Here is a 17,580-nt window from a genome sequence, read left to right as displayed (position 1 = left end):
GTGCCTCCCTCTTTAACTGTCATATACTTATTTAACATATGCATGTCACTAAGAAAATTAAAGACATGGCAGAAATTATCTAGTTTGAATGTCTTCCCTTTCCCATTGATTAAGTAGGTTTAGTAAATTCCTATTCATTGAAATTGGTTAATGTATCAGGAAGTCTAATTAAATAAATATCTTGGTTAACAATTAAAATACAGATTACCATCTTTATAAATAACTTTAGCCTAATACAAAGTATACTAAACACAATTTCATATTTTTTCTATATATTTTGGTTCAAAAAGCAACTCAGGGGCTTCCCTGGTGGTGCAGTGGTTGAGAGTCCGCCTGCCGATGCAGGGGACACGGGTTCGTGCCCCGGTCCGGGAAGATCCCACATGCCGCGGAGCAGCTAGGCCCGTGAGCCATGGCCACTGAGCCTGCGCATCCGGAGTCTGTGCTCCGCAACGGGAGAGGCCCGCGTACCGCCAAAAAAAAAAGCAACCCAGGATTCTCACTGTGACTCCCATCCAAGCTAAAATGACACTTTGCTTTTGGGGTGGTGAATGAATAAGTCCTTTAAACTGATTTTGATTTGAGTAACAACGTGGCAAAATAAAATGAAGAGTAACATTAGTTTCAAGACTCCTAGGTTCAGTAATCCTAATTCAGCTAGTGGTATATCTTTAGATATGTCACAAACCCTCTGATCCTCATTCCTTCATGTATAAATAAAGCAGCTGGACTAAGTGACCTCAACAATTATTCTTCACTGGCTTATATTTCTCTTAACCCCAAAATATTCAATATATTTTTTTGACTTAGCTCTTATAAGAGAAAAACATAACAACAATTATATCTCTAGCTCCTGTAGATCACATGGATGTATCCCTAAAACCGAAGACACAAAAATCATGAAATGAAATGAAATTTTAAGCACAATCATAATTGGTAAAAAGGTCATTCAGTTATACAAGCATTTCTAACAAGTTCTGTCAAAAGGAAACTAACTGTAAAGGAAGATGCAAATAAGTTTAAGAGAGGAAATTTGAAGTAACAAGACTCAAGGAAAAATTCACCTCTAAAATCACAATGCAACAGCAACATTGCTTGACAAACTTAAGGTGATTCAAGACAAGTGTTACTTACTGTGGGTTTTTAAAGCACATTTACTCAACAATTATCTATTAATCACCTATTATGGACTTTCCCACCCATCCCAATCACTATGTAATGAAACACTGAATGTCTATGTAAGTTAACACTGAAGGACATTGCTAGTTACCTATCCAGTATCAATCTCCTCTTCTTTCTTACTACTACAACTCTAATTTTGTTCAAGAAAGTACTTGCCTCTTCAGATACCTTATAGCTAAGGGTCATGTGAACCAATTCTGGCCAATGAGATGCATGAGGAAATCTGGGTGAGACTTACAAAGTTCAGTTGACCTATGCCTTCTGCCTCTTCCCCTGCTTTTTTTTTTTTTTTTTTTGTGGTACACGGGCCTCTCACTGTTGTGGCCTCTCCCATTGCGGAGCACAGGCTCCGGACGCGCAGGCTCAGCGGCCATGGCTCACGGGCCCAGCCGCTCCGCGGCATGTGGGATCTTCCCGGACAGGGGCACGAACCCGTGTCCCCTGCATCGGCAGGTGGACTCTCAACCACTGCACCACCAGGGAAGCCCTCTCCTGCTTTTTGTCCAGAGCCTGCACACAATACCTGGAGAGGGAACAATCAAAGCCACATGCTAAGGATGGCAGATTAGGAAGGGTACTTGACGGCTTCATGGAGCTGCTGAACCAGACCTGAACTGCTTACCACATGACTTTTTATTACAAGAAAAAAATTTAACTCACACTTGTCAGAATGGCCATCATCAAAAAGAACACAAACAAATGCTGGTGAGGATGTGAAGAAAAGGGAACCCTCATACACTGCTGGTGGGAAAGTAAACTGGTGCAACCACTGTGGAAAACAGGATGGAGGTTTCTCAAAAAACTAAAAGTAGAAATACCATATGACTCAGCAGTTCCACTCCTGGGTATATATATCTAAACGAAACAACAACACTAATCTGAAAAGGTACATGCACCCAATGTTCACAGCAGCATTATTTACAATTGCCAAGGTATGGAAGTAACGTACGTGTCCATGAACAGATGAATGGATAAAGAAGATGTGGTAGATATATGCAATGGAATACTACTCAGCCATAAAAAAGAATGAAAGTTTGCCATTTGCAGCAACACAGATGGACTTGGAGGGCATTATGCTAAGAGAAATAAGTCAGACAGAGAAAGACAAATACTGTATGATATCACATATATGTGGATTCTAAAAAATACAACATATAGCATTATTGATATATATCAATAAATTTAAAAATCTTTTATTTTATGTTGGAATATAGTTGATTTACAATGTTGTGTTAGATTCAGTGTACAGCAAAGTGATTCAGTAATACATACACATATATCTATTCTTTTCCAGATTTTTTTCCCATTTAGGTTATTTTAGAATATTGAGATCTGTATGCTATACAGTAGATCTCTATTGATTATCTATTTTATATATAGTAGTGTGTATATGTTAATCCCAAACTCCTAATTTATTCCCCTCCCCCACCTTTCCCCTCTGGTAACCAGAAGTTTGTTTGTGAGTCTGTTTCTGTTTTTTAAATAAGTTCATTTGTATCACTTTTTTTTTTTTTTTTTTTGCGTTACGTGGGCCTCTCACTGTTGTGGCCTCTCCCATTGTGGAGCACAGGCTCCGGACGTGCAGGTTCAGTGGCCATGGCTCATGGGCCCAGCTGCTCCGTAGCATGTGGAATCTTCCCGGACCAAGGCATGAACCCGTGTCCCCTGCATCGGCAGGCGGACTCTCAACCACTGTGCCACCAGGGAAGCCCTCACTTTTTTTTAGATTCCACATATCAGTGATATCATATGATATTTGATCTTTCACTGTCCAACTTACTTCACTTAGTATGATAATCTTTAGGTCCATCCATGTTGCTGCAAATGGCATTATTTCATTCTTTTTGTGGCTAATATTCCATTATATATATATATATATATGTACCACATCTTCTTTATCCATTCATCTGTTGACGGACATTTAGGTTGCTTCCATGTCCTGGCTATTGTAAATAATGCTGCTATGAACATTGGGGGGCATGTATCTTTTTGAATTACGGTTTTCTCCTAATTTATGCCCAGGAGTGGGACTGCTGGATCATATGGTAGCCCTATTTTTACTTTTTTAAAGGAAACTCCATACTGTTCTCCCTAGTGGCTGTACCAATTCACATTCCCATCAACAGTGCAGAAGGGTTCCCTTTTCTCCACACCCGCTCCAGTATTTACCGTTTGTAGACTTTTTGATGATAGCCATTCTGACTGTGTGCGGTGATACCTCATTGTAGTTTTGATTTGTATTTCTCTAATACTTAGCGGTGTTAAGCATCTTTTCATGTGCTTTTTGGCCATCTGTATGTCTTCTTTAGAGAAATGTCCCTTTAGATCTTCTGCCCATTTTCTGATTGGGTTGTTTGTTGTTTGTTTTTTTTTTATATTGAGCTGCATGAGCTACTTGTATATTTGGAGATTAATCCCTTGTTGGCCGCATCATTTGCAAATATTTTTTCCCATTCTGTGGGTTGTCTTTCCGTATTGTTTATGGTTTCCTTTGCTGTGCAAAATCTTTTAAGGTTAATTAGGTCCCATTTGTCTATTTTTCTTTTTGTTTTGGCCACACCCACGGCATGTGGGACCTTAATTCCCCGACCAGGGATCAAATCCATGCCCCCTGCAGTGGAAGCAGAGTCTTAAGCACTGGACTGCCAGGGAAGTCCCTGTTTTTATTTTTGTTACTCTAGGAGGTGGATCCAAAAATATACTGCTGGATTTATGTCAAAGAGTGCTCTATGTTTTCCTCCAACGGTTATATAGTTTCCGGTCTTACATTTAGGTCTTCAATCCATTTTGAGTTTATTTTTGTGTATGGTGTTAGAGAATGTTCTGACTTCATTCTTTTACATGTAGCTGTCCAGCTTTCCCAGCACCACTTGTTGAAGAGACTGTCTTTCTCCATGGTATATTCTTGCCTTCTTTGTGGTAGATTAATTGGCCATAGGTGCGTGGGCTTATTTCTGGGCTTTCTATCCTGTTCCATTGATCTGTATTTCTGTTTTTGTGCCACTACTATACTGTTTTGCTGACTGCAGCTTTATAGTATAGTCTGAAGTCAGGGAGCCTGATTCCTCCAGCTCCATTTTTCTTTCTCAAGATTGCTTTGGCTATTAGGGTCTTTTGTGTTTCCATACAAATTTAAAAACTTTTTTGTTCTAGTTCTGTTAAAAATGCCATTGGTAATTTGAGAGAGATTACACTGAATCTGTCGATTGCCTTGGGTAGTACAGTCATTTTGAGAATATTGATTCTTTCAATCCAGGAATGTGGCATATCTTTCCATCTGTTTTGCATCATCTTCGATTTCTCTGATCAGTGTCTTACCATTTTCAGAGTACAGGTCTTTTGCCTCCTTAGGTAGGTTTATTCCTATGTATTTTATTCTTTTTGATGTGATGGTAAACGGGATTGTTTCCTTAAATTCTCTTTCTGATCTTTCATTGTTAGTGTACAGAAATGCAACAGTTTTATGTGTATTCATTAATGAGCTCTAGTTGTTTTCTGGGCTCAAAATATTGAAATCATCATTTGATATTACCAACATGCATTTAATGGACAAATAATAGGAGCTGCCTTCACTAAAACATCAGTACTATCATTTTATTGCATGTTAAAGGGATACGAACTGGTGCCAATTCTTTTGTAACTTATTTAAAAATTGATGATATCAACATGGTTGATATCTGCCAAAAAGGTATCAAGAAGTTGTTTATAATTAAGTATAACAAAATAAAGCCACAGGGCACTTCCCTGGTACTCCAGTGGTTAAGACTCCACATTCCCAATGCAGGGGGCCTGGGTTCAATCCCTGGTCAGGGAATTAGATCCCACATGCCGCAACTAAAGATCCCACATGCCACAACAAAGATCCCACGTGCCTCAACTAAAAGATCCTGCATGCCGCAACTAAAAAAAAAAGATCCCACATGCTGCAATGAAGACCCCACGTGCCACAACTAAGACCCAGCGCAGCCAAATAAATAAATAAATAAAAATTTAAAAAGTAAAGCCACCCACAGAAAACAAATGAACCACTTAATAAATTATTAGAAGGCAAACAGGAAATAGAACCCTGTCAGCACCCGAAAAGCCACACACAAGCCTTTTCCCAATAGTAATTCCCTCTTTAACAAGTATAACTATTACCTTGACTTTTATATTAATCACTTCCTTATTTTGCTTTATAGTTTAGTTTTACCTTTTACTTTCTTTTTTAGGTCTCTTTAACCTACTATTGTTCCTCCATCCTTTATTTTTTTTGCAATTTATTTGAGTCACCAAATCAAGTAATTTGATGGTGACTCAATTATATAATTTCTGGATTTTGCTGACTGCATTCCCATATTCCTCTGTCCTTTTTTCCCCTGTAAGTCATCACTTTAATCTATAGTCTGCATCAGATTCAGGTTCAATTTCTGTGGCAAAACTACTTCAGTGGTGGTATGTTCTTTATCAAGAGGCATTAATGTGTGATCATCTCTTTTAGTGATGTTAAGAGATGTTAATGCTGAGTATCTAAAACCTTTTCTTATTAGGGATTACAAAATGATATTCCCATTCTGTCAATCTTCCATTTGTGATTATAAACCCTATAAAAATAAACTTTACTAATTTATTATTTTGTTATACAGTGGTACAGTTAATACTGAAAAGTCAGGATTAAAGTTCAATTCTTTTTGTTTATTTAACAATTTTCAAAATAATAATTTGGTCTCTACTGGCATCCTCCAAAGGTAACCAGTTTTTCTATTAGTATTATGATGAAGTCATGGATTTAAGACATATTCAATGTGTTTTAATCCACTACAGTTATTATCCTTGTGATGCTTAAATTGTCCCATCTTAGACAATGGACACCTTTTTAAGTTGGCTCTTGAGTCTTTCTGAAATGACTTTGATACAGTCCACACTACTTGGAATGACAGGATGTTTCTTGGCTCATTATGCCCCAGAACTGGAATCAGCCACTTTTCCAAGACGCCTTGGTTTACTTTAATGGGAAACTGTATTTCAAGACCACGATCTGGGTGCTAAAGGATGCTCACTGCTACTGGGTTGGCCATTGTTTTTAAGTCTTTTCAGTGGACAGAGCTAGAAAATAATAAAATTAACCCATGAGTTCATAATGATAGTTGTTTTCCTTAACTTTTCTGTCTTACATCTTATTTCTTTTTCCCACACTGAGAATCTTGGTTTTCAAGGATACCACAGATGATATAATTAGAATATCAGTTACTTTTTCCTCATATTATGCATGTTTTCAGAATAACAATGACACCACCATCACCAAAGTGATTTAATGAAAGGTTCACAAGTTTTTGCATGTACTCTTCCCATTCTTTCTCCATTTGTTTTGTCTTACTATAGCTCCACTGTGAAAACACACAGCCATTAAAGACTACATGTTCTCTATATCTGTCATTTAGATTTAGTTACATGTAACTACCAAGTTAATGCTCACCCAACATTCTTTTTTAAATCTTTATTTTGAAATAATTTTAGACATATAGATGTGTTACAAAAATAGTTCAAGTACATCATCACCCTGTTTTCTCTAAGTTAACAACTTACATACTCACAGCACAATTATCAAAACCAGGAAATTAACATTAGTAAAATACTATTAAACATAAACAGATTTTATTTAAATTTTGCCTTTTCCCCCAACCCCCCACCAGATCCTTTCTGTTTGAGGATCCATGTCTCATTTTGTTCTTGTGTTTCCTTAGTCTCCTCCAATCTGTGACCATTCCTCATTCTTTCCTTGTCTTTTCTGACCTTGACAGTTATTTTGGAGAATACCTCTCAATTTGGTCTTGTTTGATGTTTTCTCAAGATTAGATTAAGATATACATTTTTGATGAAAATTTCACAAAAGAAGTGTTGTGCATTATATCAGAGGCTACATGATGATGTACATACCTTGATCATTCAGTTACGGTGGTGTTGGCTGCTCATTCCACTGGAAAGTTAACCATTTCCCCCTTTGTAACAGGTAAATGTCTTGGAGAGATACTTTGAGATTGTGCTAATATCCTGTTTCTCCACAAATCTGCACCCACTAATTTTAGTGTCTGTCAGAGATCTTGCCTGCAACAATTACTACTGCAATATTTCCCTAATGGTAAATTTGTATTATTCTCATTCCTTCTACACTGCAGGGAAATGTAGTCCCTGCAGTGCAAAAGGAATTAATTGACATTCACCTGCAGGGAAGACCTGTCCCTTCACCTCCATTTATTTATTTATTCAATTAGGTACTTATATAAGTAGGAACTTATAGATATTTCTTTTATTCTAAGATTTAAAATCTATCATCATATAAATTTGTTGCTAAAACAGTTCTGCTCTCACCACTGAGAGCTCCTTCCAGTTGGCACTGTGTACTACTGAGATGCCTAAATTATTTTTTGAATATGTCCCTAATTTCTGTCATTCTAAGATATTCTAGGCTTATCCTGTATTTTCCCTGCCCATCTCCTGAATCAATCTTGTCTTTAAGGGGCACTAGTTCCTTTTAATGGAAAACAATATTTTGAAATAAAAATCTAGAAGCTAACGGTGCTTATTACTACTGGGGTATCATTGTTCTTAGATTCCTCTCATGAACAGAGGTAAGAAATACATGTATGTATATTAAACCGTACAAATGAATACATTTATATTTATTTCTATATCATTGAGGTTTTGTTAGTCTTTTTGGCTATCTGAAGCTCATTCACTAGAAGATCCCTATAAAAAGACTCATGGGAAATTAGGTCTTCGATAGCACTTTACCTGCAGCCTCTATGTAAAAGTCAGTTTGGCTAGACATAAAATCTCTGGTTCACATTTTTCCCCCTTAAATATGTTATGGCATTTTCTTCTGGCATAAGTCATTGCTTTCAAATATAGTGATGGCAGTCTTATATTCTTTCCCCTATAAGTTACCTGGTTTTTTTGTCAGGATTGCCAAAGTACTTTCTTCAAAGCCCAATAATTTTACTAGAATATGTCTTGATGTTGGTTGTTCTGGGTTGATTTTCCAAGGTACACAGTGTCTTTTAAATATGTAGTCTCATATCCTTTTTCTATTTCAAGAAGTTTTGTTAAGCATAGTCTTTAGCATTTTTGCCTGATCCCTTGCTTTGGTTCTTTTTTATGGGCCTCTGTTGGATTTACATTGCGTATCTTCAAATCCTTATCTCTTCCTCTCAAATCTTTATCTCTTTCTCTCAAATCTTTATCTCTTTATTCATTTGTTTTTGTTTTTAACTTTTTTAAAAAACACACACCTTTCCATCTGCTATTTATTAAGGGCACTAATTCTTGTGTTTGTTGACTGAGATATTATTCATAGATTTTTGAAAAATCATAACTCTACCACCTATTAAGTTTTCATATGTTTAGTAAGAATGTCTTTTGGGTAGGCTTTCATTCTCTGCAGTGATGTTATTCTACTTCTTATTCTCTTTTGTTATTATAATTCTGTGGGATTTGACCTGGATCTTTTTAAATTTTTTAGTTGCTCATTTTTACGGCAAGTAGACAGTTTTTCTAATTTCACAGCTATAGAGCTCTGCATTTTTTATATTAAAAATTAAAGTGATTTATTTTATGAGGTCACCTACCTCTAGCCTTCTCTCATACTTTTATTTGCACCTTCTTTTTTGCTTGTCTCCACTGTCCTTATTGTACTTAATTTAGATCCTATTCCCAGCAGATTGCACAAAGCTGTGTGGAGTTTAGTCCTGGAAGGGAGCTTTGGCTGGAGAAGTTTGAGAAGTCATAAGGCCTAGAGTACCCAAGTCCCTTTAAGATCTTAATTTCACATACTGTTTATAGTTTTTTATTTTTGCCGTCAATATGTTCCTTTTATAGGGGAATCTGTAGAGAGTCAAAAACCATGCCACTGACATTTTCCAAAAATTATGAATGATAACTTAAATTATCACCTTCTGATTCTAGGCACAACAAACTCAATCAGAAAAGAAAACTTCAACAGTTTCTCTAATCATGAAACGTTTCTTTTTCTTTTCTTCTTCTTCCCTTCTCTCCCTTCCTTCCTTCATAGAGTGGAATGAAGAGCTAGTATAATACTAAAAACTAAATAATGATGGTATTCAATTACAAAAATTATATGAATATCCTGAACATAGATGCCCTGTATACAAAACTATTCTTTAAAATTCTATCAGGCGGGGCTTCGCTGGTGGCGCAGTGGTTGAGAATCTGCCTGCTAATGCAGGGGACACGGGTTTGAGCCCTGGTCTGGGAGGATCCCACATGCCGCGGAGCAACTGGGCCCGTGAGCCACAACTACTGAGCCTGCGCTCTAGAGCCTGTGCTCCGCAACAAGAGAGGCCACGATAGTGAGAGGCCTGTGCACCGTGATGAAGGGTGGCCCCTGCTTGCCACAACTAGAGAAAGCCCTCGCACAGAAACAAAGACCCAACACAGCAAAAATAAATAAATTAATTAATAAACTCCTACCCCCAACATCTTGGGAAAAAAAAAGTGTTGTGAATATCATAAACAAATTTATTAAAAAAATAAAATTCTATCAGGCATTTTCAAATTGATAGAATATTAAAGAATGGTTTTGTATATATAGGGCATCTACATGCAGGATATTCACATAATTTTTGTAACTGAAGGTCATCATTAAGTTTTCAGTACTGTACTAGTAAACTTTGGTTTACTAGTTTGGTTTACAGTAATTTATCCTGTAGCTATTCTCTCCACTCTGTCAATATTACTTCAGGAAGGCAAAGTAAACAATATTAATTATTCTCCTTAAGACTGAATTCAGGGCTTCCCTGGTGGCACAGTGGTTAAGGATCTGCCTGCCAATGCAGTGGACACAGGTTCGAGCCCTGGTCCGGGAAGATCCCACATGCTGCGGAGCAACTGAGGCCACGCGCCTAGAACCCGTGCTCCGCAACAAGACAAGCCACCACAATGAGAAGCCCGTGCACTGCAACAAGAGTAGCCCCAGCTTGCCACAACTAAAGCAAGCTCACGCACAACAAGGAAGACCCAATGCAGCCAAAACTAAATAAATAAATTAAAAAAAAAAAAAAAAAAAGACTGAATTCAGAAAACCTATTTTGGAATGCAGGCCATAACATCCATTTCTAGATACCAAATGTAGTATAGGAAAGTGTGCCAGATTATCCCTTAACTGCTACATTTCCTATTGAACCAATTTCACAAAAAATGAATAAATCAACTCATAACCTGCAATATCAAAAATGTTTCCATTATATCACCAACCCAATAAATTGGAGTCTTTGGGAAATATTAATTGATAAGGTAAAGATCCTTCCCTGAATGATATTAAAAGTTTTAATCCCTCCCCCCACCAAAGCTTCTTAGCATCACACCATGACTAGGCCATCTATGTTCCATGGGCTAAGAAAAGCTTTTTTCCTTCTCCTGAGAACTTGACTGTTGGTTAAGTTCTGCTCCTTTTATAAACCAAATACTGGAATGTCAACTCAATCACTAGGCCACAGAGCTCATGTTATCAATAACATCTTACTGACGAACTAAATCTGGATTGAGAAAAGAAAAAAGTAAGGCACTGAGAACAGTGTTGGCACATTGTGATGATATACGTGTCAGCTATTTTATCCACTACAACGTAAGCTTCACAAAAGCAAGGATTTTAGTCTGCCTCGTTTACTAAATTCCCATGCCTAAAATCATGTCTGGCACATAGTAGGTACACAATAAGTATCTGTCGAATGAATAAGAATTATTTTGCTGTTAGAATAAGAGAAACAGAAGAGACACTATCTAAGAGAAAGAAAAAAACCAGAGAACTAAATGTCTTGCTCCTCCCCTCCTTTGCTTTTCCAAGAGATGTCCTGCCCTACAGACTTTCTTTTAATTGTACTGAGAGTCAGAACATCAGCATTCACTGAGAAATATTTTCAGAAACAGCTGTATGAAAGCCTTTGTTGTCCAGTTGGCCCTCTGCATCCTCAGATAGAAAATATTCAGGAAAAAAAATCCAGAAATTCCCAAAAAGCGAAATTTGAATTTGCCATACACAGGCAACTATTCACATAGCATTTACATTGTATTAGGTATTATAAGTAATCTATGGATGATTTAAATGAAGTACACGGGAGGATGTGCATAGGTGGTATGCAAATACTATTCTATTTTATATAAGGGACTTGAGCCTTCTTGGATTTTGGTATCGGCAGAGGTTCTGGGAGCAATCCCCAGAGAGACCAAGGGATGACCATATTTGTTTTCAAGGTTAGGAGAAGACTGCCTATTTATAACCTTGATACTCAAACTGTGGTCCTCTGACCAGCAGCATCAACTTGGCCTCTGTAAAAATGGTGCATCAGGTAAATCACTAGGTAAACATCATGCATATTAAAATTTGAGAAGTACAGTTCTAGATCACTCTAGTTAAGGGCGTAGGCTTTACAAGAATCAGAGTTCAAATCTAGACTCTGACACATGATTATCTATATGACTTGGGCAAGCTTATAACCTTCCAAATTCCTTCATCTGTAAAACTGAAATAATAATAGTAGTACCTCAAAGAGCTGCTAATCCTTTTATTAAGAGGATTAAATAAAAATGCACATGAAGCATTTGGTAGGCTGCAAAAAAGCAGGACAGGCCCAATAAATGTTAGTTGGTGTTATTGTTGAAATTCCCCCCAAAATAAGGCCCCCAACAGTGAAATTTTGAAATTAAATACAAGAAAGAGCTTTACTTTATTGAGGAAATAGTTTGTTTTTCTTTCTAATTTAAACTATACAATGACACCCCCCCTTCAAAATCAGTGTAAAATTTAAGTTCACTTAATAGGAATAATTGCCTCTTAAATTTCTATTGCCTTGACCTCTTTGGTCTTGATTTAAATACATTGGAGAAGAAGCAAACACAGGAATGAATGACCAAATGAATATTAAGTCTAAACTCAGAACTAATCCTTAGGGATGCTACTAAAAAAATCTGGAAAATTCAATAACATTATATAGTAAACTTGAAATTTGCTAAGAAAGTAAATCTTAATGGTTCTCATCACAAGAAAAAGTTTTTTGTAACTTTGTATGGAGACAGATAATTACTAAATTTATTGTGGTGATCATTTCACAAGGCATACAATGTCAAATCATTATGTTGTACCCCTGAAATGAATAATAATGTTATATGTCAATTATACTTCAATTTAAAAACATCTTAAAATTCAATAGTGGGTTTAGAGTACTTTAAAATTAAGTTTTACTGATGTAGGCTACAAACTGAATTTTAAGATATAGAAAAGAATTTTTCAAATCAGAAATATGGCTTATGAGTAAGACCACCAAAGATATTTGAAATCATATAAACACTGGTCAAAGGAGGACAGTAAACAGGATTTTTGCTAAAAGCAATGCTTAATATGTACGAACATTATAGCCTACATTAAAAGGCATAATTACTTGTTTTTATACAATGCTTGCAGCTAGGGGATGACTTTATGGTTAATTCCCTCAAAGCAGCGAATAAGGTAAAAACATATTGCTTTCAGATTCTAATCAAAACAGTAAAGGAAAACTAACAGTAGAGGAAGAAAGCATAATAAGGAGAGCAAATTCTCTCCCCTGTCATTAAAAGGTATGTTATCAACAAAAAGTATTAACTAAAATGATGTTAGACAAAATTTCAGTTGGTTTCTCTGCTTCTAGAAAAGTTAGGACTTGGTTCTGTCCTTCTGAAGAGGTTACGATTTGATCTGGTCAGTTAAGCATATTAGGAAGCTCAATCAGGAAATCAAGTTTAATAATTATAATTCTTGGAGACTTAAGGATTTGCTAAGGGCAACCCAAAACAAAACAAAGAAAACCAATCCACACCACACACACACAAACAACTGAAGAATTGGCAAAGAACTTGAATAGATATTTTTCCAGAGAAGATATACAAATGACTAAGTACATGAAAAGGTGTTCAACATCATTATAGTCATTATGAAACGGCAAATCAAAACCACAGATAGGGCTTCCCTGGTGATGCAGTGGTTGAGAGTCCGCCTGCCGATGCAGGGGATACGGGTTTGTGCCCCGGTCCGGGAAGATCCCACATGCCGCGGAGCGGCTGGGCCCGTGAGCTATGGCCGCTGACCCTGCATGTCCGGAGCCTGTGCTCCACAACGAGAGAGGCCACAGCAGTGAGAGGCCCGCGTACCGCAAAAAAACCACCACAGATACCACCTCACATCCATTAGAATGGCTATTATTTTAAAACAAAGAAAAGAAAAGGAAGTGACAAGTGATGTGTACCTTGTGAAAAAACTGGAACCCTTATGCATTATTGGTAGGAATGTAAAATGGTGCAGTGGCTGTAGAAAATGGTATGGCAGAGCCTCAAAAAATTAAAAACAGAACTATCATCAGATCCAGTAATTCTACTTCAGGTATATACCCAAAAGAAGTGAAAGCAGATATCTATACACCCACTTTCATAGCAGCACTACTCTCAATAGAAAAACGGTAGAAGAAACCCAAGCATCCAGTGACAGATGAATACATAAAATGTGGTAGATACACACAATGGAATATTAGCCTTAAAAAGGAAAAATTCTGATACTTGGACAATATGGATGAACACTGAAGACATTAAGCTCAATGAAAATGAGACAGTCACAAATGGACAAATACTACCATGATTTCTCTGAAGTAAGGTTCCTAGAGTTAATCAAATTCATAGAGAAAGAAAGTAGAATGATGGATGCCTGGGGCTGAGGGGAGGAGGAAAGGGGAATTAGTGTTTAATGAGTACACAGTTTCAGTTGGGGAAGGTAAGTCTGGAGATGAATGGTGGTGACAATTGCACAACACAAATGAACTTAATGCCATGGAACTGTACACTTAAAAATGGTTAAAATGATAAAATTTTGTTATGTATATTTTACCACAATAATTTTTAAAAAGTTCACTAATATTTTGTACTCTTAAATTAGTAACAGATATTATGTTTTGATGATATGAACATTTTTTATTTAAATGTTTTAAATGTTCAATATAAAAGACCAAAGTCCTCAATGGTTTTTTGCCGCTGTTTCTTTTTTTTTTTTCATTAAATAAAAGGAAAATGTACCTCCTTTTACAGGAAGGGTTAAAAATTTTCAAATTGAGGGAATTTCAATTTATATAGCTGGGAAGAGGAGTAGAAAAGAGAAGAAATTACAAAACAAAGCAAAACAAAACACACAAAAAAAACCTTGTTTAGGTGTTTCTTCCTCCTTTTTAGTCTCCTCATCCTCTAAGCTGGGACTTTCCCGGGAAGAGTTGTCCTGTTGGCTAGAGTTTTTCAATAGTACAGGATCAATTTGTGCTTTCAGGAGCGCAAGAGTCTCAGCCAACTCGTTTCGATTTCTAAAAAAGTGGAAAAAAAAAAAAGACAGCATAAAAATCTTTCTTGTTTTCTAAGACCTGTGTTGCCAGGGGTTGGGGGGGAGGGTCAGAGAATTGGGAGCCTGGGGTTAGCAGATGCAAACTAGTATATATAAGATGGATAAACAACAAGGTCCTATTGTATAGCACACGGGACTATATTTAATATCCTGTGATAAACCATAATGGAAAAGAATATGAAAAAGAATATGTATAACGGAGTCACCTTGCTGTACAGCAGAAATTAACACAACACTGCAAATCAACTATACTTCAATAAAATTTAAAAAATCTTTCTTCTGTTCTAAAGAGATTTCAGAATATATCTACTAGAAATTAAAATTGAAAGAAGAAAAACATATTAAGAACATCAAAAAACACTAGTACAGGACTTCCCTGGTGGCACAGTGGTTCAGAGTCCACCTGCCGATGCAGGGGACACGGGTTTGTGCCCCGGTCCGGGAAGATCCCACATGCCGCGGAGCGGCTGGGCCCGTGAGCCATGGCCTCTGAGCCTGCGCTCCGCAACGGGAGAGGCCACAACAGTGAGAGGCCCGCATACCACACACACACACAAAAAGAACACACAAAAAAACACACTAGTACAGCTAACCCTAATTAACCTTAAATTTTAAAATTAAGTATTAGGAATGAATACATATTAAAATAAACTCTTCCCCAAAGAGGGGAATAGTCTTAAGACTATTCTATTGATTTGAATGGCAATGCAAATCTCTTTGGTTAAAAAGAACAATAGGAACAAAAATTAAACAAAAAGCTAAGTTGGATAATTTTTTTTAAATACTATGCAATGTCTAGGGAGTACAAAATCAATGGAAAACTTCCTTGAAGAAGAATTTTTTTTAAACTAAATGATTCAAGTTTTTGATTCATATGGGAATAAGAACTCTTTTCCACCTACAGAGAGAATAATATTTGAAACTGCTAAGGAAGTCTACTAACACAGTTCAAAAACCCAAAATTTTAAGTTATGGATGCTGCTTTGTCAATTAGAGTTTACAACTACAGGAAGGGAATTCATTTTGAATAAAAATTACAAGAAAATCCCAAATAAATAAGATACCAATCTACAAATTATCTGTTTTTTCTACCAAATCCGCAGGTGTAGTATGGTCAATTTTAATGCCACTTACAAACAAGAAAACTAATTTAAATATTTTCCTGCTCAAATAAACAGGGTGTAACAGTGAAAACAAAAAGGAAACCCTGGACTAAGAGTTGAGAAACTTAGTTCTAGATCTGCTACTAAGTTAATTAAACAGCACCATGATCTTCCCATCTGTGTCATCAAAGCACCGTGCATGCACCTCTAATTCTATGTAGTTAGTATTAAGATGAAACTACTTGTTTTCTTATCTGTCATGCCACATATGTCCTCTATCCTCTGTTTCCACCTCTGTGCTAGCTGCCTTATGAAGTAGGCTCTAAAAAAATGTTTAATGAATGAATAGAATCCCTGTTCCTAAACTAAATGGCGATGTACCCCTGGACAGGTCATATATCTTCATTAGCCCTGAGTTTCCTTATCTATATAAGACTAGATTCTCTCAAGTATTATTAAATTGGCTTCCAAAGAAAGTAATAAAATTGCCAGTGATTGACATCTTTCAGAAATTAAAATGACAACCATTTTGTCATTGTATATGACAATGAACACAGGTTTATACATATTAAAAATATTGTGCATGGAAATGAATACATGTTTATATATAACTATCACATTAGCATATACAATAAAATGAATAGTTTTAGGATTTTAATTACCTAATAGTAGAAGGTCAGATTAGATGCACTTTCAAGATCATGTCTGGTACTACATCCACTTTACAAAAAAGGAAAATTAAAACCTAGATATGTTAAATAAATTAATTTTTGGCTAAGTTTCTATCTCTGAATTTCAGTAGACCAACCTGATTCTAACCTAAGCCTCTATCCACTTAATGTTATTACTATGATATTTCACTGAGAATTCTATTTGTTATTTTTTGAGGTCATGCTGGGAACTGCATGACCTCAACCCATTTGTTATTTTTTGAGGTCATGCTGGGAACTGAAAAAAATATTGAAGTATTTCACTATACCTATTTTTAAAAGCTGCTGAACATTACAAGAGTGCCAATATTGCTAGAAAATCCATGTCAATTACTTCCACTACTCTAAGCAACAAAAAAATTTAGCAGAAAAATTAATTAAGAACTCCCCTAAAGGCTTTTAACCTGACTACAGTATTAAAATGCAAACCTAAAATAGCCATTATATGAAAACAGAAAACTACCCATCTGGATTTCTCCTGTTTCAATCTTACAATTAGATTTAGTATGCTAAGTAATTTTTAAAAAACCCTAAATTAGAACTAGAGGGTATTTTAATAAATATACATATATTAAAATTATATCCAAATTTCTTACAGGACCTTTTATTTTTAGTACGATTTTTAAAGGTTACTTTCCATTTACAGTTATTACAAAATATTGGCTATACTCTCCATTGTTGTACAATACATTCTTGAGTCTATCTTACACCCAACAGTCTGTACCTCCCCCTCCCACTGGTAAACACTAGTTTGTTCTCTATATCTGTGAGTCTGCCTATATTTTGTTTTATTCACTAGTTTGTTGTATTTTTTAGATTCCACATATTAGTGATATCATAAAGTATTTGCATTTCTCTGTCTGACTTATTTCACTTAGCATAGTGCCCTCCAAGTTCATCCATGTTACTGCAAATGGCAAAATTTCTTTCAAGACTGAGTAGTATTCCATTGTGCGTATATGTGTATGTGTGTTTGTGTATATAAATATATGTAAACCACAACAGATTCATGTATGTTAATTTTGTTTCCTGCAACTTTTCCAAATTCACTGCTGAACTCCAGTAGTTTTCTGGTAGCGTCTTTAGGATTTTCTATGTACAGCACCATGTCATCTGCAAACAGTGGCAGTTTAAGGCAGTTTCCTCCTTTCCAATTTGTATTTTTTAATTTCTTTTTCTTCTC

General features: G+C 36.2%; 1 protein-coding gene across 4 annotated transcripts in view; it reads right to left on the bottom strand.

Annotated features, from left to right (window-relative positions):
- Positions 1-17,580, bottom strand: part of RSF1 (remodeling and spacing factor 1) — a 166,001-nt gene that overhangs the window by 37,630 nt on the left and 110,791 nt on the right. For 3 of the 4 annotated variants that reach the window (XM_082845553.1, XM_082845554.1, XM_082845555.1), the window contains exon 5: positions 14,392-14,546. In XM_082845553.1, the coding sequence (XP_082701679.1) occupies positions 14,392-14,546 (155 nt within the window). Of the gene's footprint in view, positions 1-14,382; positions 14,547-17,580 lie in introns of those variants that run through there. The other variant, XM_082845556.1, reaches the window with a different exon arrangement.

This window comes from Leucopleurus acutus (assembly GCF_964270905.1).
Source record: "Leucopleurus acutus genome assembly, chromosome: 8".
Taxonomy (NCBI): Eukaryota; Metazoa; Chordata; class Mammalia; order Artiodactyla; family Delphinidae; genus Leucopleurus; species Leucopleurus acutus.
The sequence above is the reverse complement of the archived record's forward strand: the minus strand, read 5'-3'. Positions and strand labels throughout refer to the sequence as shown.